Source organism: Malaclemys terrapin, chromosome 12 (assembly GCF_027887155.1).
Source record: "Malaclemys terrapin pileata isolate rMalTer1 chromosome 12, rMalTer1.hap1, whole genome shotgun sequence".
Classification (NCBI taxonomy): domain Eukaryota; kingdom Metazoa; phylum Chordata; order Testudines; family Emydidae; genus Malaclemys; species Malaclemys terrapin.
In genome coordinates, this window is record NC_071516.1 from 20,246,362 (window position 1) to 20,270,024 (window position 23,663).

The following is a 23,663-nucleotide window of genomic DNA, read 5'->3' on the forward strand; positions in this document are numbered from 1 at the left end:
GTAGTATGAAGTCACCTACAGTTGCATTTCATTCTTCATCAAAGATCTTTTGTCAATGAGCAAATTTGTTTACACAGAGTCTATATTGTAATGAACGTTTCTCACATGGCAATAGGCCAATCTTCATTTTTATTAACCATATATTCTAAATTAATATGGATCTTTTCAGAAGTGATGTATTTAATAATGAAGACAGTTATCTACTGTTAACAATATGTACTACAGTCTGCAAGTCACAATCTGTGCACATTAAATGGAATATATTATTGCTTGTTAGCTTATTTAGACTCTCTTTATAAAAAGATTTTTATACAGAATACAGGGTTATGACAAAACTAGCCAAGTAGTTTTCATCTTGAAAATACTACATCAATTTAGTCAACAAAGGCTTGGATAGCAGCTAAGACTTTATGAACAGTAACAAATATTTCTAACAATTTAATGATCAGTTTACAGAACATTCTATAGGACTCTTTCCTGGTAATTATTTACATATGGAACATATGACTCAAAAGAATGAGTAAACTTCATACCAAGATCATAAAACATTTTTGAAAATGCTAAATTATGTCGGTTAAAAATCATACATCATTTTGTCTTTAAAGAAAAATATTTCTCCTGTTGTAAAATATTAATAACAGTGTGTAATAAACTAACTTAAAATGAATTTCATAAAAAGTTGTCTTGCTGTTCACACATTACCAAACATGCTTTGGTCGAGATTCTGCTAACTGCTTCAACGTTATAAATAGTTCCTTTATACGAACTTGTGACATTCTGACTCCAGAAAACCTACAATTTTTAAACAGTACCTTGATAAAGGATCCAGTAATTAAGAACATTAAATATATATAGTCACTCGAAGAATTCAGTGATTTTCCTTCAAAAATCCTTTGCCAAGAAGTTGGGATGCATAGGTTGGGCAGGCAGCCCAAAGTTTGCTTAGCCCTGATCCTGCAACTAGATCCACATAGACAAACCCTTATGCTTGGATCCGTGGAGGTGCTAGAAACTGGATCAATGGATTCAACTACATGATCAGCACCTTATTTTGTCTCTATATCATGCCAGCTGGGTCAGGGCAAGGAGAAAGCAATGCCAGGAGATTGGAAAAAAAATCACACTTTGGCCTGAAGAAGCCAGGACTGATCACATAGTCACAACTAGTGTGTTCACACTACAAACAAGGGAAATCTGTACAATGGGTCTCAGTTCCAATATTCTGCTCTCCTTGTTCATGAAATTCCCAACGGGAAAGGTCATTTTGCCCTTAGGGGATAGAACCATCATCACTTCCTTAAAGCAAAGGGATAGATAGCAAAGAAGGTAACATCCAGGGATTGATCCCCCATTCCTTTTGCAATTGAACCTCCCATGAACGTTAAGGGCAGCTTTAGGTAGGGAAGAAATGGAGAATTAGCCCTGGGCTGAGCACACAATAATCTGTTCCCATACCCACCCCTTATCTTTACTCATATCAAAAACATTATCAATTCCTTTGCTTAAAAACAAAACATAACTAACACCTAGATTTAAGACACAAAACAACTGTTTTGTTTTTCACAAGTGGACCGTTGTTCAGGTTTCAGATGCTAGCCGCTCTAGTCAACCGCTACTTTAACAAACTCAAAGTGACCAGGGCAAAAGTTAGAGCTACCGTATCACATTATCTTAGAGACACACTGTCAGGTCAAATCTAACCAAAAAGTTTGGTTTTGCAAAAATCAACTTTTCCAAGCGTAAGACCCTGTTGAACTCTCCATCACTTGGAGTCCTTAAATCAAGACAGGATAGCTAGTTACAAGATTTTCTCTATAACTACATGTTATTGAGCTCAATGCAGGAAGGACTGAGTGAAACTGTCCCACTTAAGGCATGCAGGAGGTTTTGCTAGAAAGCTAGAGATGATCATAATAGTTCCCCCTGGCCTTAAGCTCTTTGATTGTGAACTATTAGAAGGGTTTCTGTGATTTGTTTTGTTTTAATCCTAGTGAAAAACATTTTTATTTGCTGTAAATACAATCCTTGAGTGTTTGAAACTCAGACACTGTAGCATTCCCCTTGTGCATGAGAAACAATGAACCTGACTAGTCTATTATCACTATCCAAACTGTGAGAAATGCAGAAGATAAGCAAAACAGCATAAAATAGATGGTTAACACGGCTTTCAATTGTAATAATTTCTGGTGTTAATAAAATAACACAGAAGAGAAAATATATATTTTTAAAAATAGGGGTTTTAACCTGACAGTGACCTTTTAATGTGGTTAAACACACACAAACAAGACAGTCTATAGAGTTGAATAGTCCTATATTTAACTAAACTAATCACATTTGAGCTTGCAGAGTTTTTGGAGGAGGTGGGATCCCAAAATCTGGAATTTGCTATTCACGGAGGAATTGAGCTTTCCAACTGCTAGTCCCAAAAGGAGATTTCTTGAGATGCTTTTTGGCATATTTATTCCTCCCACTCCCAATTAAAAAAATTTGGGGAAAACGTTGCATGCCTCTTACAGGACACAGGTAAAATGTTACTAACTAGTTATACAGGTAGATAGTATCCAAACAAAATACCCATATAAAATTTTCAAAGCAACTGAAGATAAAACCCCTGTCATTCAGTTATCAGGTTTGGAATGTATTTATATTTTCCCATAGTCTTTTTAAAGACATAGTTATTAAAAGATCCAGTGCTACAAACCACTAAATCTACCTAATCTAATCTAGTTCATACACATATTGTACAATATTGCCTAGTACTTACTACATACCAAGAGGAAAAGGTGTTGACTTGAATTACGGTAAATGTGCTTTTTTTTAAAAAAGCATGCAACAAACTTTCTTTAGCTAATATATAGAAATTGCCTAATACAGTTAGAAAAAATAATTAGACTGAGGCTAGAGACATATTTGTCAAAGGAAATTAAGAAATGTTGGAGCTTTTGTCACTTTAAGACTCTTAAAATTCTCAAGTTTATGTACTCTCCCTCCCCCAAACATTACATCAATTTTTATAAAGCATATTGTTGGGTCCATTATTTTTGCTACTATTCTATAATTATTTCAGAATCATTTTAAATCCCTCAGATAAGATATAACCATAAGCAGCTACATTCTCCATCTTATACAACTTCATGCTTTATCTTACTTATTTGTGGTCTGCATGGAGAAACTGTCAGTGTGTTGCAGTGACAAGTCAGGAATCCGTTGGCTCCTAAACATTACAGGGGACCTCAGGTTCTTAAATCACAGAACAAAATACTCCCTTGCACCTAAAATAGCAAACCACTTTGAGACAGCGGTCAAGTCTTCATTAAAAATTATGAGAAAAACCCCTAGTAGAAAAAGCTTAACTGCCACAAACTCTTTGAGATACTCCAGACTCCTAAAAATGCTCCACAGTTTTGGGGAATGGGTGTCTCCAAGCATAAGATTTTGAATCACCTGAATGATCTAATATATCTAGAGAAATACTCCACTAATCGAGCACATGTGACTGTTTGAGAAAGCTGCTCTCTGCTTAGCAGCTGATAGAATGTACAGTACTTCTCTTTACTGCATTAACCTACAGGATTTGCTCTACAATTAACATCTGATGCGCCTTTTTGCTGTTCTTAATCAACAAAATATACACGCTGTGACTACTATGTCTGTTAAATTTCCCCAACTGTTCTCCTGTGCCTGTACTTTGGGGAAGGCATCCTTCTCTTGTGGTTCACTTGACAATGCCTGTGTGTTAATGGGATTGTCTTAAGCAACACAAGTTTTTTTTTTTTTTTTTTTTTTTTTTTAAAAGAGAGGAGAGGCATGTGCTCATTAGCACCCCTTCTTGGGTGGCAAACTGAGGTTTCTCTTTGCTACACCCTCCTTCCCTGTAGTAGAATAAAATGGTATTATTTCAGGTCAGTTCACAGCATGGCGTGTTAGCAGAGGAAGGTGGCACTTCACAAGATATGTACCCAGAAAGAAGGAACAGAATGCAGAAGCTAGAAACCACCATGATGGAGGAATGAGCAGCAAAAACTAAGGGAGTTTGTAAATCGTGAAACGTCGTATCTGACAATGTGCTAGTAAATCACATCTCAAACTGCAAGTCTGATGTTTGACTCACATTTCCAGTGACCAGAATTGTAGCTAATTAGTTAGCTCGCCTCCTCCATTAGAACTGTCCGGTCTAACCAAAGCGTACTCCACTTGTATTCCCATCGAACATGCTTCAGCAGCAGTGTTAGCCAGTACTGTATTAAAGACACTTGCTGGTAATTTGGCACAGTTTAAAACCATGGCAACAATCGTTTTATAGCTAACACGATTCTTTGATGTGGAATTTTTTCTAAAGACACAGTTGTAGTTCCTTTTTTTTATAATTTGTAAGGAGACAGATCTTATAAAAAACAAAAATCCCGTGAAATGGTCCATTCCTGCTCTTTTCAGATCAGATGTTTGCTTTCCAAACTTTCAGGCATTGTCAAAAAAAATTCTGTATTTTATGAATTTCTAAAACAAACAAAGTTAAGAAAAATATCTTCCCTGCTCAAAAAAAAAAAAAAAAAAAAATGCTGCAATTTTTTAGGGTTAATACTGATCTGAAACAAGGGTGCATGAATGACAGCCAGAGAAGTGAAACAAGAGGTGTATGTATAATTTCACAACTAGGACTCATGCCCCATGGCACCTGCTACTTGGATGGAGAGGGCATACGGCCCTCCCCCTTGTCTTCTGTCTAAGGTCACTCTTCCAGCTCCTCAAGAACTGATTGAACATGCAATGCACTTGAGGTCAGAGTTCCAGCAAACAAAACCTTGACAGCATATTTAAAAAACAGAAGCAGTTGCCCCCTTCCTGGCTCATTAAGACCTGTCACAGCAGGGTCCCACTGTGCTCTCCAAGGAAAGCTGCGAAGACTGGCGCAGAAGCGGACCTGTAGTGGGATCTACCATCGAGGAGGTAGGGAAAAGCTTGTACCAGCCAATTGCTAAAGTTGACAAATCCAGTTCTTCCAAGAGAACCCTGGCAACTCCCATGAAGTGTTTGCGCTCCATGCGTCCATAGATCCCCCAGACTATCACCTTGGAAATGAGAGGGGGAGGGGGTCACAGTTAGTTCTCAAGTAAAGAGCAGCAGAAGAGTCAAACTTTCGTTTTTGAAAAAAATAAAGATTCACACTGAGCCAGATCCAAAGCTCATTCGAGTAAATGCAAAGACTCCCCTGGACTTTTATGGGCTATGGATCAGACATCCAGTTTTTACATCATGGAAAATACAGTCCTAAATCTCCACACCCCATTCAAAATAATAAGTATCAGAGGGGTAGCCGTGTTAGTCTGAATCTGTAAAAAGCAACAGATGCAAGAAGTGAGGTTCTTACCCACGAAAGCTTATGCTCCCAATACTTCTGTTAGTCTTAAAGGTGCCACAGGACCCTCAAATAATAAGAGACTTTAGAAAAAGTGTTGTTGGACTTGTGCTACAAAATCCCTGACTGCTTCTATTAGGCCCCAAGCTTATTTTCTGATATGGTTTTGCAAAGCTTAATATTATTAAAAAAAAAATCCCAGAAAAAAAAAAAAGTGTGCGCACACAAGTTTGTGTGCATTTTGTCTTGGGTTTAAATATTCTGCAGAGTTTGCAACAAACCCTGCAACACTGGACAGGGATATTAAGTCTCTCTGTGCCTCATTTTCCCATCTGTAAAATGAGGATACCAGAACTTCCTTTCTCCAACCCTTGTCTGGTTAGCCCCTGATCCTGCCAGCTGATCTGCACAATCCCTGTTAACAAGAATCTCAGCGAAAAATAATTTTTTAAAAATCTTGAATTCATTCTCAGAGCTGAATCTTTCAGCCAGAGCTCAATTAACTCCCCTTAGTAACAGTGAGACGGGACAGGAGGTCTGCAAATCAAGCGTGGATCTAGAGGAACAATCTGGCCTCATATATTCAATTTTTCTTTTAGCTTTGCATTAGCCTGAAGCTTGACATACGAATGAGACCAGATGCTCATTTCTCCTTCAAACTGTTTGAGTCATTTAAGCCTTTTTTAGGAGTGGAAGAATCAGGGGGGAAGTCTAGTATTTTAGACATGTTTGGATCTGCTAAAATAAGGGCTAGATTCTGATACACTTACTCACATTGAGCAGTACCAGGACTACTCCGATAGGACTCAGTGGAATGACTCCTGGAGTAAGATACTATACAATGCAAGGAAGGGTGACAGATAAAGTAATAAGTGACCGGTTTAAAAGTACAAATATTCTAGGCACTTAGTAAGCTCCCTGAGAAGTCTCTCCTGTGCAAGCATCCTGGACGTGAATCGGATGTTCATGCAAGTTTCATCACATTGTAATTCAGGGGGCAGTATACTTGTTTATATCAATATTTAAGTATTTTAAGTTCTCTTTTGTGCAAGCATTACAATGGAAATTGAATAGACAATGTCACAGAAGAGGCCTGCTGAGAGAGAGGGCAGAAATGGGTCCACTGAACTGGAAAACCATGGTTAGACACTAGCTGTCAGAGGACTAAGTAGCAGCACCAAGAGCAAGCTCCATATTTGCTTTTGCATCCAGGTCTTGTGAAACTTAACATATGGTGATGACACATGGTTACTCACCCGGAGAACAGGCCAGAAGCTACAGATTAGCAAGCTAGCTCTGCAATACAAGATGCATGCTTGGAGTTACATGGAGAGAAAGGGGAATAGACAGGGGAAGAAAGTCTCCAAGACTACAAGGGAGATCTAATGAAAAAGGGCTGACAAAGACACAGGCAGCGGTGAAAGCAGAATCACACTTATGACGCAATGGATGGTACAACAGGTGCAGTAAGGGCCATCAGCAGTGAAACAAGCAAGCTTGTGCACAATCAAAATGGTCCCATTTGGTTCAAGACCGAGGTGATCAGAGACCTCAGAATGAGGCCTCGGTTCTGCAGAGGAGAGGATGAGCATGATGATGATGATGACGACGACTGAAGATGAATTGTGCCATCTGGCTAATCCCTAGCAGCTTCCAGCTTCCTCCCATAGTCTCAGTATTAGCAGAATATTGCAGCTTTCTCAGGGCAGAGCTGCTGCCTCACCTGTAAGGTATCAGTAATGGGGAGGGGGGAAGATACATGCCAAATTATTATTCAGAGAGCTAGAATTCAGGGGAGCTAGACACTGAAATTAGTGGCTTGGCTGGGGTATAAATTAGCATAGAATTCAGCCCCTATTTTTATTCTCTTTGAATAAGCTACAATGAGACATTAAGTGGCCTTTTTTTTTTAAGTTACATAATTCAAGTGGAGTGGATTGGGAATAGTGGAACCACTGAGTTATGTCCAAGGATCCCACCCTGCTAGCTCTGCGTATGTCATTCCCTGAGTACTGCTCTCCTGCTAAGAGCCAGCTATCTGGGTTATTCCCCAACTAACAGTGCTGAAAGTGAAACATCTCAGAGGGCATCATTCTGTTGCCTTTGTTTAGTTACGTTTTGCTTGCAAATAGTTTTCACTGCCCCAGTCAGCACTGATAGTTGTAGCTGGGCTTGTAGCTGTAGCTAAGGTTACTAAATGACATGTGCCATGGGGTGTCCTGCACAGCCGTCGATCATCAAAAATTACTGACTGGCAAGGTGACAGCTAAGGCCAACATCCATCTTGTCAGACACATGGGGTGTGTGGAGTTTAAATCAGCATATAGAATGTTGGATACTTCCTGAATGTTTTCCATAGAAGCAGCTGGTTCTCTATGGTTATGAATCTCTTATGTGCGTGGGTTGGTTTTTTTTTTTTTTTTTTAAAACACTAAAAATTTTAAAAGGAGGTTGAGGACATGCAGCCTACGATAATCAGGATCCTGCACTGCGTTGGGTTATGCTGGACTCATCACTTCTCATGGCGACAGTGACATGGACACCCTCCCACTGTCCTGGAGAATGTGCCCTTTCTTCTCAGACGAGGACTTAGCCCCTGTGATTCAGGGTAAGTTGTTTCAGCTCACTCCACTTGGGGGTGAATGTGAAAGCCGCACAGCGGCTGTACCTTGTAGAGCATGCAACAATGCATCTCCGAAGAACAAAACCTGATGGTAGCATATCCCACAGGTTTGCCTTGTACTCCACTGGCTTCCCCTCCTTTCTGGATGGAGTTAAAATTCCTTATAATTTACAAAAAACTCCTCCTGGGCTTGGATCTGGCTACCTGAATGACTGTCTGTTTATACCCCAGCCATGCTGATGGCTCAGGGCTGCTGCATGCCAGAGGAGCAATGTGGATGGGGTGCAATTCCGGTGCCCTGGCGGCAGTGTGTTCTCGGCAGCAGGATCCCCGCTGTGGACCTCCTTACTAGAGGAAAACAGGCTGAGCCAGACCCAGTCATATTCCTAGCAAACTGCAAAAACGTGGGGCTTGCTAACACATTTCCCCAGAAACGACACATTGTACCCATGGGAGTTCGATGGCTGGGATGATGCGAAATAAGAGCAAGAAAATGAGAGAACAAGGGAGAAAGAGAGATAAGGAGTGGAGAGAGAATAGGAAGCAGGGAAATCTAGCACTGTGGGGAGGCAGAGAGAGACCACCTCCCTTGGATACAGGTAGTGCTAAATAAATTTGCTTGGCACTTAGATACCAGGGTGATAAATACAATGGACAGGCAGACAAAATGAGAGGTCCAGAAGAAACCTGACCTAGAATGAGCCAGTTAAAAAGCAGATAGCTGCATATGCAATCTAATTGGCTGCAACAGGAGTTCAGAGGAAGCTCCTACTGACTGATAGGGAGCTAATCAGGATGAATGAATATGCATGAATGTTGTGATTGGTAACCAATGTTTAGGACCCTACCAAAATTCACAACTGTGAAAAACGCATCACGGACTGTGAAATCTGGTCTTTTGTGTACTTTTACTCTATACTATAGAGATTTCACAGGGGAGACCAGCGTTTCTCAAATTAGGGTCCTGCCCCAAAAGAGGGTGTGGGTGGGGTGTCACAAAGTTATCGTAGGGGGTCACCCTTACTTCTACGCTGTCTTCAGAGTTGAGAGACTGGAGAGCAGCAGCTGCTGGCCAGGTGCCCAGCTCTGAAGGCATCGCCCCGCCAGCAGCAGCACAGAAGTAAGGGTGGCAATACCACGATTCCATGCCACCCTTACTTCTGTGCAACTGCCTTCAGAGTTGGGTCAGTTACAACACCGATTTCAGATTTAAATATCTAAAATAATGAAATTTACGATTTTTAAAATCCTACAACTGTGAAATTTACGATTTTTAAAATCCTACAACTGTGAAATTGACAAAAATGGACTGTGAATTTGGTAGGGCCCTACCAATGTTCCACATTTCAGTGGAGATAAACAGTAGAAACTTGAAAACTAATTACTCCAATGTTGCCAGCCAATCAACAGCCAGGATTTTATGTGTGTAATACATTTGGATGTGAATTAACAATACAAACTTTTTCTACCCCCTAAAACTACGGAGAAAAGGTTGGAAGTGTCCATAACGGGGCAGTAAATGTCTCACAGTCAAAGAACAAAGGCAGATGCAGACAAGACATTTGAGCAGGAGCTGGATCTAGAAGATTACTCTTAGTCTAGATAACAAAAACAAGCTGCATTCCATGATTCTTTAGCTATCGCAGGTACTTTGTACCTGGTAATGGAGAAAAATGGGCATTTTATCAGTACAGCCACATGCCAATGGTAACCCAAAAGGGTTTTAAATCAGAACCCATTTGAATAGGAGGACAACATTTTTCCTCTATGTTTGTCAAATCCAGATTGAGTGCATTTGGTACAATAAGTAATGGGACATATTTATGAATCAATAATTGTTAATTAGTCTGATTTCTTAACAAACTCTGTATATTTCGGTGGAGGCTGAGTGCAGAGAGGGGAAGACGTCTCATTTCTTCTCAGAGGTGCTCTTACCTGTAATACTTTGCCTTGTGGGCTCTCCGCAAACAGTAACACCTGGTTGTACAGGGGGTCTAATGATTTTCGAGCCACTTTTGTCTTCTTTTTTGCAATGCACACTCCATTTTCTAGTAGATATGCCTTGATGTAAGCCGCTGAAAGAAAAATGTAGGGTCAAAGCTAGAATCATAATGGTTCATGTTAGAAATGGCAGGATAAAACTTCTCAAATATTATTACGAAAGAGGTGTTTTCAGCTAAGGACTTTCTATCCAACTGTATTTTCAAGCAAGCACATACAGTATGTGCTCCCAGCTGGGCCAGGAGGCTGAGTCAATATTCTACCTGTCCTCAAGTGCTCCAGGAGGAAGGGATGTAGTGGGCTCTGAGTCACTTCAAACAGGCTGAAACACACTACCTGGAAGGGTTTTGGAGCCGGGTTTGGGGGTCAGTCCTCGTGCCTGAATGATATCCACTTCTAGCTGTCCATTCCGCTCCTGTAAACCAATTTCCACGTCTCCTACATAACAAACCGGAAATGATTGAAGAGAATCAGAGAGCAAGAAGGCTTTTACATAACAAGTCTGATTGTTAACAAACGGTTTCAAAAAATCCTCATGTCATGCACTGGTGACAACTGCAAAAAAATGTTGGTCCAAAGTGCCTGTTTCCCTCCTGCATTACTCCAGCACCATGTTAGAGGGGGGTAACTCCGAGGCAATTCAAGCCCACATTTCCAAAAGTGATCTCTTATTGTCTCCTAACCCCGGCTGTGGAGACTCAGGCTAGTGCCATCTAGTCTCTAATCTCCCCAGAATTAGAGGCCACTTTGGAAAATGCAGTTGGGATGCACCACAAGAAAATCCTTAGAGTGTTTGTATGCTTCAGCGCATCGGAGAAATGTGAAGCTGCCCAAGATGCATTTAGAGAATGCCCATTTTGGCTTGACTTTGCCTTTCGTATTTGAAGTATGTCAGAGGGACAGGTAATGCTGCAGATTACATAGCATTAACTAGAACAGGATGACACAAATCAAGAAAATCTAACAGCCAAGCACGTTATATCGAACTGAGAACAGGGTTTGGGGCATAGGAAGAGAGGTGCTGGGCAGGTTAGTGGGTGGCTCGTGGGAGTGGTACATACAATACTCATTTAAAACTGATCTCTGCCTTTCTGTTCCTTACCCATGGAGGTGGTGGCCAAGGTCTGACGACCAACAAATTGTGCAGGACCCATGCTCCCCAGGAAGTCACTAAACTGCCCAGCAGATGCCAGATGGACTCCACTGAAATTCAAGCTGCAAAATAAATTGATTTTGGCAAATCATTATTTCAGTACTTGAAAGCAACCTGCTGATTTAATTTATGCCCGAAATGAACAGCTATCTTACGCAGACCTCTTCCTTTCAGAACTCGTTGATTTCCATGCAGTCTGGTTACCCATGATGCATTTAAAGTCCCCTTCTCCCCATCTAATAGTGCTGGAGTAGTTAGCTGTGATTACAATATTTCTTTATCTAGAAATTAATCACCTAGGATAAAAAAAAATCAACTCTCCTGTCCCTGGTTCAGGTGCTTCCCATCACCCCTTCCCTGCAGGATTAAAGCTGAACAATGTCTGGGGTGGCCTGTAATTAAGTGCCTGGTAGTTGGTTCCTCCTTCCCCCTTTTTAAAAAAAAACAACAAGGACAATAGTGCTTTGGGGTGGGAGGGGTTTCAAAGTGATTGAGCTCAGGCGAGGGATGCCAAACAGAGCCCCCCCCCCCGCCCCAATCCCAGAATATGCATCTTTCCTGACCCACAGGGACCCCATGTAAGGGTGGTACATTTTGCATTCTGAATCAAATGCTTTTGCAGCCTGGCAGCATCCAGCATGTTCCCCAGATAGTTTTCATTCAGCAAAAAGTCTGAAATTATCATGAAGACTAATCCTGCTGCATCCCATGATGAATATCCAGGACTTACAGACTGTACCTTCAAACCATGGTGGAGGAATACAGTACTGCAGCAAAAAAAATATGGAGCTGTGAGGGATGCAGGCTTGTGATATGAACCCATTTGCAAGGCATCTATGGCCTTGTCTGCTTTGGGGTTTTAGCCACTGGTATAGCTACATGGGTGCAAACCTACAGTGTAGATGTGGGGCACACAAGTGTAAGCTGCACCAGTGCAAGTCACAGTTTACACTGGTGCGCTGCATTTACATTAGGGGTTTGTGCCAGTGCAGCTACACAACTGCCTAAAAAGCCCTTGTGGACAAGGCTTGAATTGTCCCCCACGGGTTCCTACTCTGTTCATACATATGACTGGCCCTGCTTTTGACCCATCTTCCCCATGGAAGCTGCTACACATGAATCCTAAGTGTAATTATCAGTCCTCTGTAGTCACGTCCCCACAGGGGGAGACACGCCTGCTTAGTGACACACTTCACAGCTTCTTAAAATTGGGTCCTTAAAACAAATCTGTAATAAGGGTCAAATGTTCACTAACGCTCAGTCTCCAATCAGTACAAATCAAATTTTGCAAAACGGTAGCTAACTGACACTAACACAGGGGTTGGCGAGGGGCTCTGGTTGGCCGTGGGGCGGGGGGAGAGACATTAGACCCAAGTATATACTATTTAGTCAGCTGCAACTACTCTTATTAGCTATCCAACAGCCCAGCATCAGCCCACTGCGCATAATTACTTCCCCGTACGAGTAGCAAACCTGCCCAAAGAAATCAGAGAGCTGGCAGGATAGCCCAGCCTGACCCCCACACAAGTAGCTGAAAGAGCATCGCACACTTACACATTAAGGGCCAGATTTTCAAAAACGTCTCAGCAAGCTGGGTGCTGGGTTCTGTGGAAAATCTGGCTAGAAGCGTCATAGTGGGAGCTGCTGGGTGCTGAAAATCCAGCCCTGAGCACTTTCAAAATTCAGCCCAGTGCAAAACGCCCACAGATCTGCATTAAGTGGAGCGCAAGCTTGGGGGAAACCCTCTGCACAGGGGTCAATTTCCCCCCAAGTCTCCTTGAATTAAGAGTTTTCACCCTGTGTCTCTGGGTTGTGCAATAGTTCCAGGTGGTATTTCCAGACAAGCCTCACATGGCATGAGCTATAATCAGCACTAATTGCAGACAATGCTGATGCTTTTGCTTTATTTTGGATTCAGCTGTTGAAGTCTGCATCACTGATTCTTCAACTGAGAGAGGCACCTCCCCACTGAAGCATGCTATCCTCTGGGGGAAGGTGTAACTCCTGGCTGCAGTCTGCTTCCAATCAATGCTATAGTCCCACTTCTCTTCCTGGCTTTCTTCTCCCCGCTCTGCTGGAGAATGGAGTCTGTCTGCTCTGCTCAGAGGCAGCACTTTCCCAAGTTAGTGCTGCTGGGAGCAGAGGAACAGGACAGATATACTGAATGTGAGATGGAGCCCTGGAGAAGGGACCTTTGAGTCCAGTCCTGCACAGAGACAGTGCTTACTACTGGGAGTAGTGAGTGGCTGGCGGGGGTGGGAGGGCCAAAACTGAGCAAGTAGCATTGTGACCCAGTGCACGTGGGTCACAGCACCACTCAGGTCATGATGGAGGTGCCGTGAGCCAAAGCTATGGGGCTCTGTGACCCCCATGCACCAGGTCACAATGCCACTCAGTCACGTTTGGCCCTGTCATCCCGTCATGACAGAGGGCTGCAGGGCCAAACCTCAAAGGACAGTAGGGTGGCCAGTGCGGTTTCTCCTTGCCACTACCGGAGAACCAGCTCCTGTGCTAGCTCTCCCCACCAAGGGCCTGTCTGGCCTAACCCCACTTCCAGCAGCCAGTATCCCCTCTGCTCTGCCCCCAGAGCTTGCATAGTGACAGCTTCAAGCCCTGCTACAAGTGCAGGGAGCTGCAGGGAGTGCCCGCACGGGGGAGCTGGCCAGGAAAAGGGCAGCAGGGTGCCACAGGGAGGCAGACATGAGAGGGTTTTGTCTAGGGCTGAGGCTCCGTGGGCGATTCCATTTTGTTTCCTTGCACTGAGCTAGAGTTTTGTTGAAGAAACTTAGCGCCAGAATCCCTTGAGGCACAATACATCGGGCGCCCCATGCAAAAAAATTGCTGAGGGTGCCCCTGTGAGCAGCCCTGTGATTGTAAAACCTGCAGTGCAGAGATCTCCCCTCTCCGGATGAGACACGTGGGTTGGGGGGCGGGATCAGTGTCTCAGCCTGTCTTGCTTTAGCTACGTTCCCACCACGGGTGTTCCTCCAGGATCACCCAGCAACTGTGTCCTGCATGCTGCCATCTCTCCCGCAGCTGGAATCCACACAGTCACTGCCTGTTCCCGCTGTGGTCTTCCCTGGCCACTGTCCCCTCCCACTCCATGCAATCTGGGACTGCTTCAGGTCCATGCAGCCCTAGCCTATGCCTATGTGGATGGTGCTGCACCTGGGTATCAGCCACCCCCTCTTGCCTTGTCAAAAGGCAACTGCCACTGGAGGTGGGGAATGGGGAACGTAGTAACTACATGGGTGCACATGAGACCCCAGCATGCTCGAGCTGCCGGTGGTACATCCCACGGAAGCCAGCGTGGCTACCCACAGTAGTGAGGCACCATGCTTGGGGTACGTCTTCACTACCTGCCAGATTGGCGGGTAGTAATCGATCTATCGGGGATCAATTTATCGCATCTCGTCTAGACGTGATAAATCGATCCCCGAACGCGCTCCCCATCGACTCCGGAACTCCACCAGAGCGAGAGGCGGAAGCGGAGTCGACAGAGGAGCTGTGGCCATTGATCCTGCGCCGTGAGGACGCGAGGTAAATCGATCTAAGATATGTCGACTTCAGCTACGCTATTCTCGTAGCTGAAGTTGAGCATCGTAGATCGATTCCCCCCGCCCCCCCAGTGTAGACCAGCCCTTGGTGTTCACACTCAAGCTAGTTGGTGAGAACTTCGTAAGATCACTTCTGTCCCCATGGGCGTTGGCAATAATCCTGGGACAAAACAATAGTTCCTGCCTAGAAAAGTACTATGCAGCCTCAAGCAAAGCCACAGCTTCTGCCTGGGGACAGGACAGGAGGGGAGAGGAAAATAAAGCTGTCTAGAAAGTTAGCAAGTCTGAGAAGAAAGATCTGCAGCAAGGACTGAGCTAGATCCGCTAAAATAAGGACCTTCTAAGTCAGCTTGATGTGTTGTATGTGCTCCAGTGCTTATACAGCAGCTTGGGACGCTGCACTGGCATCTGGAAGGAAAGCACTGGGCTCTTCTGGCAGAAAGGTAGGTGGAGTAAGTGAGAACAAATGGTTTCCTTTGCCATAGTTCAGATCAAATGACAGCTCTTGGGAAGACATGCAACAGATGCCAAACTTAGCAAGGGATGCACAGTCCCGCTGCTCTCAGGGGAGAAGCATCACTTGGAGCTGTCAAACTCAGGCTTGTGAAGCACCTATGGACACAGTTTAGCAGAAGACCTACCCCTGGCAGGGGGTTGGCCGCCGCCTGGGTGATCTATTCTAGGTTCCAAACTCAGGGACTGTGGCAGACTTTGAGATGTATCCGTTTCCTGGGTCAGTACAAGTTTCTCTTTGGAACTTGCAGTGTGGCTCTGAAACCTGCAGGACTGAACCAAAGCACTTCTGAAAGCTCCCTCATTTCCTCCTCCTGAAACGGACAGCAGCCCCAGAACAGCTCAAGTGTGACTATTCACTCATGGCTCTGCTCTTTCAAACTCTGGCTGGCTGTTCCTGAGAGTTCTCCCCCTGCTGTTTGCTGTTTCACAGTACACAGGGCACTCAGCAGCTGACTTTCCTGCCAGTCCTTTGAAGAAAATCATCTGTTTCTCTCCAACTGCCCTTGATTCAGCAATAATCTTTCCAATTGAATTCTCAGGTTGGGAGCATTGGCAGAGAGACACCGTTTACAAGTAGGCCAGCCTCACACACAAAAGAGGCAGCTCCAGCTTGGGTTCCAGCCAGCAGATGGTTTTCAAACACACTGGAGTGAATCTGAAAGGGCTTTATTATCCCATCACTGAGTATGCCTCAGCTCTGGCCTCATTTCCTTTCCTCTCAAATCAAGCACAGCGGATATGGAGAAGAGTCATTTTCCTTCCGAAACCCTCTACCTACGGTTACAATCTCTCCTTCCCTCAGTCTGTGACATATAAGCAGAATGGGGTTTGTTGAATTAATCCTAACTTTTTCTTTTTTTGGCGTGTCAACTTCAGCATATTTTCCATACAGTTTAGAAAATGAACTCATGGGGTTCTTTTGTTTCCATTCAATATTCAAATTCAGATGCTATTTGACAAAAGCCCCTCCACCTTAGATAGAGGAAAAGGCCACAAATCGGCTCTGACCACATAATGTGCTGATTTTTCTTCTTCAACCCCAACAAAAAGCTGCTAAAAATAGCTGCCAGAAATAAGGAGGTAGCGTTTCTCATTGGACTTGCAAAGTGACTGCTATAACTAGTGAAGCCATGGGACCAGCCATGGGACCAGGCAGAGCAGGGTTGTTGCTGCAGTACTAGCTCATGCTGCAAAATAACACATGCAAAGATTGTCAGGTGACATTTGTCAGCATTTTCACACGACTGGCAGAGAGTCTGTACTCTGTACCCTTTAGACAGGCAAGTGCAGGAGCTGAAGCCATGGCTGGCCTGAACATGGCTGCATCCCAGCTAGCTGAATAGAAAAGGGAATCCATTTCTCTTCCACGGTCCTCTGCTCCCATTTACACTGACTAGAACCCTTTTGTCATGGTGGCATTTTAATGAAATTAGGGCGGATGGATTTTTCACATGGAACTTGACTCCTTCACTGACCTACAGGTATGTACAGCACCAGGGAGAGCAGCGGTGCCTGCTGGGCACATGGAGGACCTATTCAGTATGATCAGGGGAGATCAAAGGGCAGCCCTGCTCAGTTTGACCCATGGCTGCAGTAATCTTCAATAGAGAGGTGTAGACCAGAGAGACAAGCAGAACAAACCATGGCCATGCATATGAAGAGACCATGGCTGTTGAGTACTGATCCTGGAACATTCAACACCACGAGCACAAGCCCCTACCACTTGGGCTAATGGAGTAGACCAGTGGTTTTCAACCTTTTTTCATTTGTGGACGCCTAAAATATTAGAATGGAAGTGTGGACCCCTTTGGAAATCTTAGGCATAGTCTGCGGACCACAGGTTGAAAACCACTGGCATAGACGGTATCAGAGGGGTAGCCATGTTAGTCTGTAGCCACAAAAACAATGGAGGAGTCCGGTGGCACCGTTAAGACTAACAGATTTATTTGGGCATAAGCTTTTGTGGGTAAAAAAAACCCACTTGTCATTTTTTTGGAGTAGACAGCTAAGCAGGATTTATTGTTAAGTTGCAAACGGCAGGCTATTACAGTTGCTGCTACTACCCACTAGAGGGAAACAAGATCACAGACACAGGCTTAGTTTTCTAATGCAATGCACCATGTTAATCCAAACAGCCATGCAGCGTTAGTACTCTGGCAGACAGATTTGCAAAGATGTTAGCTATGCAATGTACTGGCAAAATGTGTATTTAATTACCCTTGTTGGGTTTGCAAATGGAGTAATTACATGTGCAAGTGATGTACTTCTGGAGGTACATTTGTAAGAACGTAGATGTGCAAAATTACATGATTTGTGCACACAATCCTAATAATTGTGAGAGCAAATGAAGCCTGTATTCGCATAGTTAGTTATACACCTTATGACTTTAGAAATCTGCCTGGTGCTCTCTGCAGGCTGCATGCCTATCCTGAAGATTGGCGCATCTGAAATCTGTCCTACTTAGTGCAGTGGAAGTATGGCTTAAAAGGCCCCAGGCCAATTGTTGATGCAGCGCCGGTGGCCCACCACCTGCCCCTGTGTTCACTTGATGTTGTGCACAGCCCAGCAAATGCCATTGCTAGTTTTATGCCCTTCACTGCCAAAAGAGACAATTCCTTCTTTGTTGGACCATCTCCCTTTAAATATATTCAAATTCCCGAGCTGCTTTTTCAAAGCCTGTTTGGCAACAGAGAGTGGTTTGAACAGTTAGGTGGACAATGCCAATGTCAATAATGAATGGTTCGAAGAAAATCCAGAGCACCAGAGCTTATTGCCTCTGTCCCGCGTACAGCCACGCTCTTCCTCTCCTCAGCCCAGTGCATGAAGTGTGCAGAGCTCCTCCCAGCACAGCCAGCTTTGGAAAGACACATCATTAATTTCTTTTCGTGTCCCTGTGGAGTTTGTGACCTCTTTTCACATCTATTTTTAAATCACTTCTGGGATCTTGTGCACCAGGTGCTGTCATTAAGTTATAAAAAAGCTGGCACTTGCACTCTTACAGTTCACATACCCTGGGCTCTTTCTTTCCAACTTCCACCCCATTTGGTGAGTCCTGACTCCGAGTATCAGTGTCCATTGGAATATACCATTCTCCTCTCTAACTCTCTCTTTTTAGGAGCTTGCTTTGCCTTTGGTGCAACTCCGAACAACCTGGCAGGTGCTCTAAATCAGTGGTTCTCAACCAGGGATACGTGTACCCCTGGGGGTGCGCAGAGGTCTTCCAGGGGATACATCAGCTCATCTCGATATTTACCTAGTTTTACGACAGGCTACATAAAAAGCACTAGTGAAGTCAGCACAAACTAAAATTTCATACAATGTCTTATTTATACTGCTCTATATAGTGTACACTGTAATGTAAGTATCATATTTATATTCCAATTGATTTATTTTCTAAGCATATGGTAAAAATGAGAAAGTCAGCAATTTTTCAGCAATCGTGTGCTGTGACGCTTTTGTATTTTTATGTCTGATTTTGTAAGCAAGTAGTTTTTGAGTGAGGAGAAACTTGGGGTACGCAAGACAAATCAGACTCCTGAAAGGGGAAAGGTTGAGAGAAACTGCTCTAAATTATGCCAGCTTGCAATGACCTAGTAATGGCAGGCACTCACCACTGGAGGACCCTGTTGCAGCCTGGTGCAGAACTTGAGTTGTGTCTCTGTCTCAGTTTCCTCTTATGGACTATCAATGACTTCAACGAGGTTTATAGATAGTGAACCGTGCCCCTTCAGGGTCTTGCTTATTTAATCAACAGCCAAACATGGTATGCAAACAAACCTTCAATCCAGCATCCTAGCTGGTATTCTTAGTCAGCCAGCCCCCAACTGAGTCCTCCTTTCTACTCCCTCCAGGATTTCACATGTAAGATCCTCGCAACCCAGGACCCTCTTCTGGAGTCAGGAAGGGTTCCTTCCCTGGACTCTGCAGCTGTGCAGCTCTTCCCTGGAGCAGTGCTTAGTTCCCGAACAACCTGACCCTCATGCCTTTGTCGGTAAAGTCCTTTTGCTGGGGCTGAGCCTCCCGCAAGGGTTTTGCCCCTCGTAGCTCTCTTGGGACCAGGGGCATGTTTCCTAGATCCCCTTTTCTAGTGAGCTCTCGAAACAGCTCCCCTGAGAAGTCCCTCTCCTCCAGAGCTTTCTCTGCATTCTGGGGCCTCCTGACTGAGCCCTCCTGAGTCTTTTATTAGGCTCAGCTGCTCCTTGTCTAATTAAGTGCCTCCCGGCCACTCAGGCAATTAACGATCCACAGGTGGGTCTGGGCTGGCTCATTCTCCTTAGCTGAGCCTGTCACAGGTAGGGCGGGTGTCTGACCCCTTCAGTGGGCCCTGTGTTACCCTGTGACACGGCCCTACATCGGCAGTTATGCCAGCACAAAAGAGCTGCAGCAAGTCTCCTCCTGCCCTCTGTAGGGCCCTGGTGTAGGGCCATTGTGCCTGAGAGCCCCAGTAGCGTAGCTAGCGAGGCGCAGGGGAAGCAGCCGCTTCCCCTCAGCAAATTTGCCAAAAGCAGCGCCTTTCCAAAGGCAGCCGGAAGAGCAAGGGAGGGGGCAGGCTGACTGCCCACAGCGCGGCCAGCAGCCATGGGGGTGGCAGGCGCGCAGCCGGAGGAGCGGGGGGCAGGGGCGCGACATGCGGCACGCAGCCGCCACAGCTGGAGGAGCGAGGGGGGGGTGCAGGCTGGCCGGCCGCAGCACGGCCAGCAGCCATGGGGGGGCGGCAGGCACACAGCCGGAGGAGCGGCGGGGAGGGGCGCAGCTTAACATAACCATCAAACTGCCAAGTTGACCTGGGGGGAAATTCTGTTCTGACCCCAGATCTTGGGATTATATGGACTCTGAGCATGTGCACAAGCCTCACCAGCCAGGCATCTGTACTAGCTACTGATGAGACCCTTGCACTGTTCTGCTGCCCACACCACAAAGCCAACGGTTGCTCCAGCCTGGAGCGCACCATGCGGCTGGCTGCCGTGGCCGGAGGAGGGGGGCGGGGGGCGCAGGCTGACTGCCAGCAGCTGCGGGGCGACAGTGGGCACGTCCGGAGGAGTGGGGAGGAGGCGCAGCATGGCGGCCGGAGGAGCCATGGGGGGGAGGCGCAGAGCGGCCGGAGGAGGAGCCAAGGGGGGCGTGGCCAAAGGAGGAGTGAAGGGGGGGGCGCCTTTTTTATGTTTGCTCCCCCTCCTCTTAGGAGCTGGCTATGCCACTGGAGAGCCCCCCAATGATGGGGGTATTCTGTAACAGCTTGCAGCCCCACGCCAGTGGGTCCGTGCCAGGCTCCACCCACTGGTGTAAAAGGGGCGGTATCATGCTGCACAATCAGGGCTTCCACCCTCCAGCACACGAGGTCTGTCCCAACTCTTTCAACCATGTAAATGAAATGACTCCGTGAGCTCTGCAGAATCAGAATATCTGGCCTGAATTTAAACCCAACAGAGAGGAAGTAATTCCCCATTACCTTACACCTGGGTCACACTGGTGGCACTGGGTTAACTTCAGTGAAGTTACACAGCCACAGCATAGTCAGACAAAGGCGATTTTCTTTTCACTTCCTTCTATAATTTTCATGGATTCATTAACACACTACAAGCAACAGGCTACTTGTGATCAACTCAAACTTGTCAACTGTCTGGAATGGGCCACTCTCATTACCACTTCAAAAGTTATTTTTCTTCCCTTGGTATCCTGCTGTTAATTGAATTGTCTCGTTAGACTGACCTCACACTTGGTAAGGCAACTCCCATCCTTTCATGTATTTATACCTGCTCCTGTATTTTCCACTCCATGCATCTGATGAAGTGGGTTCTAGCCCATGAAAGCTGATGCCCAAATAAATTTGTTAGTCTCTAAGGTGCCACAAGGACTCCTCATTGTTTAAACATGAAAACATTACTCAGAGATACTACAGTCAGCGCTTTCCACTAGGGGGTTAGGATTCCAATATTTCTCACGGCCTAAAAGGGAATGTCTCATAAACCAGACATTTTGAAAGGCTCCTCCATTGTTTTGTAGGCAGTATGAAATATAAAATAGAGAACTCCTTCTGAAATGGCATGTGTTCAGAGACAGGATGCTGCAAGGATCAGAAATTATTATTTCCTAAAGAAACATTCCCGCCCCCCACACACTGTGTAAATTGTCAGTAATAAGTGAGTTGCCTGAATGTGACCACATTGCAGCAGATAACTCAACTCTAAAAAGTTAAGACTTTCTTTCATAGCTTCAATTATGACACAGGTCAGCCCTCTGTTTCTGTCTTCATACACTAGAAGAAGCATGTCTAGCTGTCTTTCTCAGGGAAAGGAGATAAGTTTCCTATAAGACTGAGAATGCTGCTACTTCATCACTTCATTGGAAGTGTGGAAGATTTCAGAGGGTCCACCCAGCCTCCCAGTTTCCATGAAACAGAAATGTTCTGTGTAATAATTGGGCATCCCAGCTGTTCATAGGCATAGTTTGATTTCTATATTTGAGGGGGCAGCTCCAGTCAGGCCAATGGGGCTATGTGTTGGGGAGGCAAATTCCACGCCTGCCCAAGGCTTGCAGGTTTTTTGGAGGGGGCAACACCCCGCCTGCTCCCACCAAACTACGCCCATGGTTCTGTGTAATAATCTAGCTCATTTTTAAGGCATCCCAGCATTCAGATTTTATAATCTCTATCTAATTTAGTGGCCAGCTGAATATTTGTCAGCTCAGCAGGATGCAGAATTTCTTTGTTTAGGTTGTAGTATTTAACCCAAACTCTCTCATTTTAAATGTTGACAGTACACAGTGGACATTATTAGTCAATTGCCTGCCTGACTTGCTACAAGAGAATAGTACCTTGGAACATGTCCAATTAGGCAGCATGAATCCGGTTTCTTCCCTGGGAACCTTCACTTCATCTATCTGTCTTAAGGTTTTCTATAAAACCCATCACCATACTGTCTTGACGTAATGACACAGCTCTGTTTAGGCATCTCTATTTAGCTATGCAACATTCTTTGCTATCTGAGCCCTACGCCAGCTCTTCCACAAGCTCTGCTCACACATATCTAGCTCTGGTCCATAGCCCCCTCCCCATCAACTACCCTAGTACTTTCTGCAGCAAAGCTTTCTAGCAGCATGGTGTACCAGCTAGTTTTCTGTAACAGTGTTCTCCATTGGTACTGCAAGTTCCTTCTGTTCTATTATTTTTGGCCATGTTAACAATATTATCAAAAGTTCTTCAGTGAAATCTGCACAAGAGACCTCTCCCACCCCTACCTTATTAGGCAAGCTCCTAGTATCCCACCACAACGTATCCTCAAACATACTGGATTCAAATCTACTCTTGACTACATTACAAAATTACATCTATTAAGCAACTGAAATTTTCCAGTTCCTTGAGTGGTTGCTTGGGATGGGTTTCCCTGTAATTATACATCTGGATATATAGCTTTCAGAGATATGTTCTCTCAATGCCACATTTGTCAAAACTTTAAAGAGAAGACATGGCAAATGACAAGGTGTCCTTGCTGGACAGGCTTGCTAATTTCCTCACATATTAAACAATCACTCTTCTGCACCTTCACTAGTCACCACCTGCTGAGCTCTTCTGAGCAGAGCAAATCACCTTTGCTTCCTGCAACCTAATCATCCCAGCAGTAGTTAGCAAAAACAAGAAGGCCTACAAGCACCACACATTATAGCCTCTGGCCAGCGGCAATCTTCTGTTCGAGGGCTGTGTGTCCTCACACAGCATTTAAAAAATAAATGGCTGGCAGGAAGTTATGTAACAGTCCCTGCAGGGGCGCTGGAACCATTTGTATTGTAAACCCTGTCTATAATGGAATCCACTTCAAGGTAGGGAGTGATGCAGCACCCCCTCCCCCTCGAGTTCCAGCACCTATGAGTCCCTGTTTCCCTCCTGAATGTCGTGTAACATCATTTGGTTCACAGGGAGCAAAACCCCGGTATAACAGAGCTTGAGCAGAGAATAAGGCATGGTGGGACCAGGCTCAAATCTGAATTTCTTTGCTCCTTGTTAAACTATCAGATGTTTATTTGTAAGTTCCACACACAAGCCAAATTCTGATCCATTTGCTCATGGCACTGTATTCTGGGCGCGTACTGAAACAGATAACTCTCCTCCTTTCAGACATTTTCAAATACCTATTTTTGAAAATTTCTCTTGAAAATTATTTCAAAAGTACTTATTGGTAACAGCACAACTACCGTGCTGCAAAAAGATTAAATACGTGAGTTTTTTCGTATAACAAAGATTAAAGAGCGCCATTATAAAGGCTCTGGTAAGCACCTCTTTTTTAGACCCAACAGTGCTTTAAGGTAACCATATTCTTATATAACACAACTTTAAATGAAATCATCTGGATTTCACACACAATGATAGTCACCTTAATCCCCACTATAAACTAGGTCATTTAGAATGTTACACAAAGGAAAATTCTACCATTGTAATTCTATTGGATCTGAAATGAGAGGAGT

At 44.7% G+C, this 23,663-nt stretch overlaps 1 protein-coding gene across 2 annotated transcripts in view; it reads right to left on the bottom strand.

Moving 5' to 3' along the window:
- Window positions 1-4,555: 4,555 nt before the first annotated feature.
- Window positions 4,556-23,663, bottom strand: part of RIMS4 (regulating synaptic membrane exocytosis 4) — a 74,831-nt gene continuing 55,723 nt past the window's right edge. The window contains exons 3-6 of one of the 2 annotated variants that reach the window (XM_054046403.1): window positions 11,083-11,195; window positions 10,317-10,418; window positions 9,915-10,054; window positions 4,556-5,069 (exon numbers count right to left, since the gene is read on the bottom strand). In XM_054046403.1, coding sequence (XP_053902378.1) covers window positions 4,851-5,069; window positions 9,915-10,054; window positions 10,317-10,418; window positions 11,083-11,195 — 574 coding nt within the window. In that variant the 3' untranslated portion in view covers window positions 4,556-4,850. Of the gene's footprint in view, window positions 5,070-5,220; window positions 7,080-9,914; window positions 10,055-10,316; window positions 10,419-11,082; window positions 11,196-23,663 lie in introns of those variants that run through there. The other variant, XM_054046404.1, reaches the window with a different exon arrangement.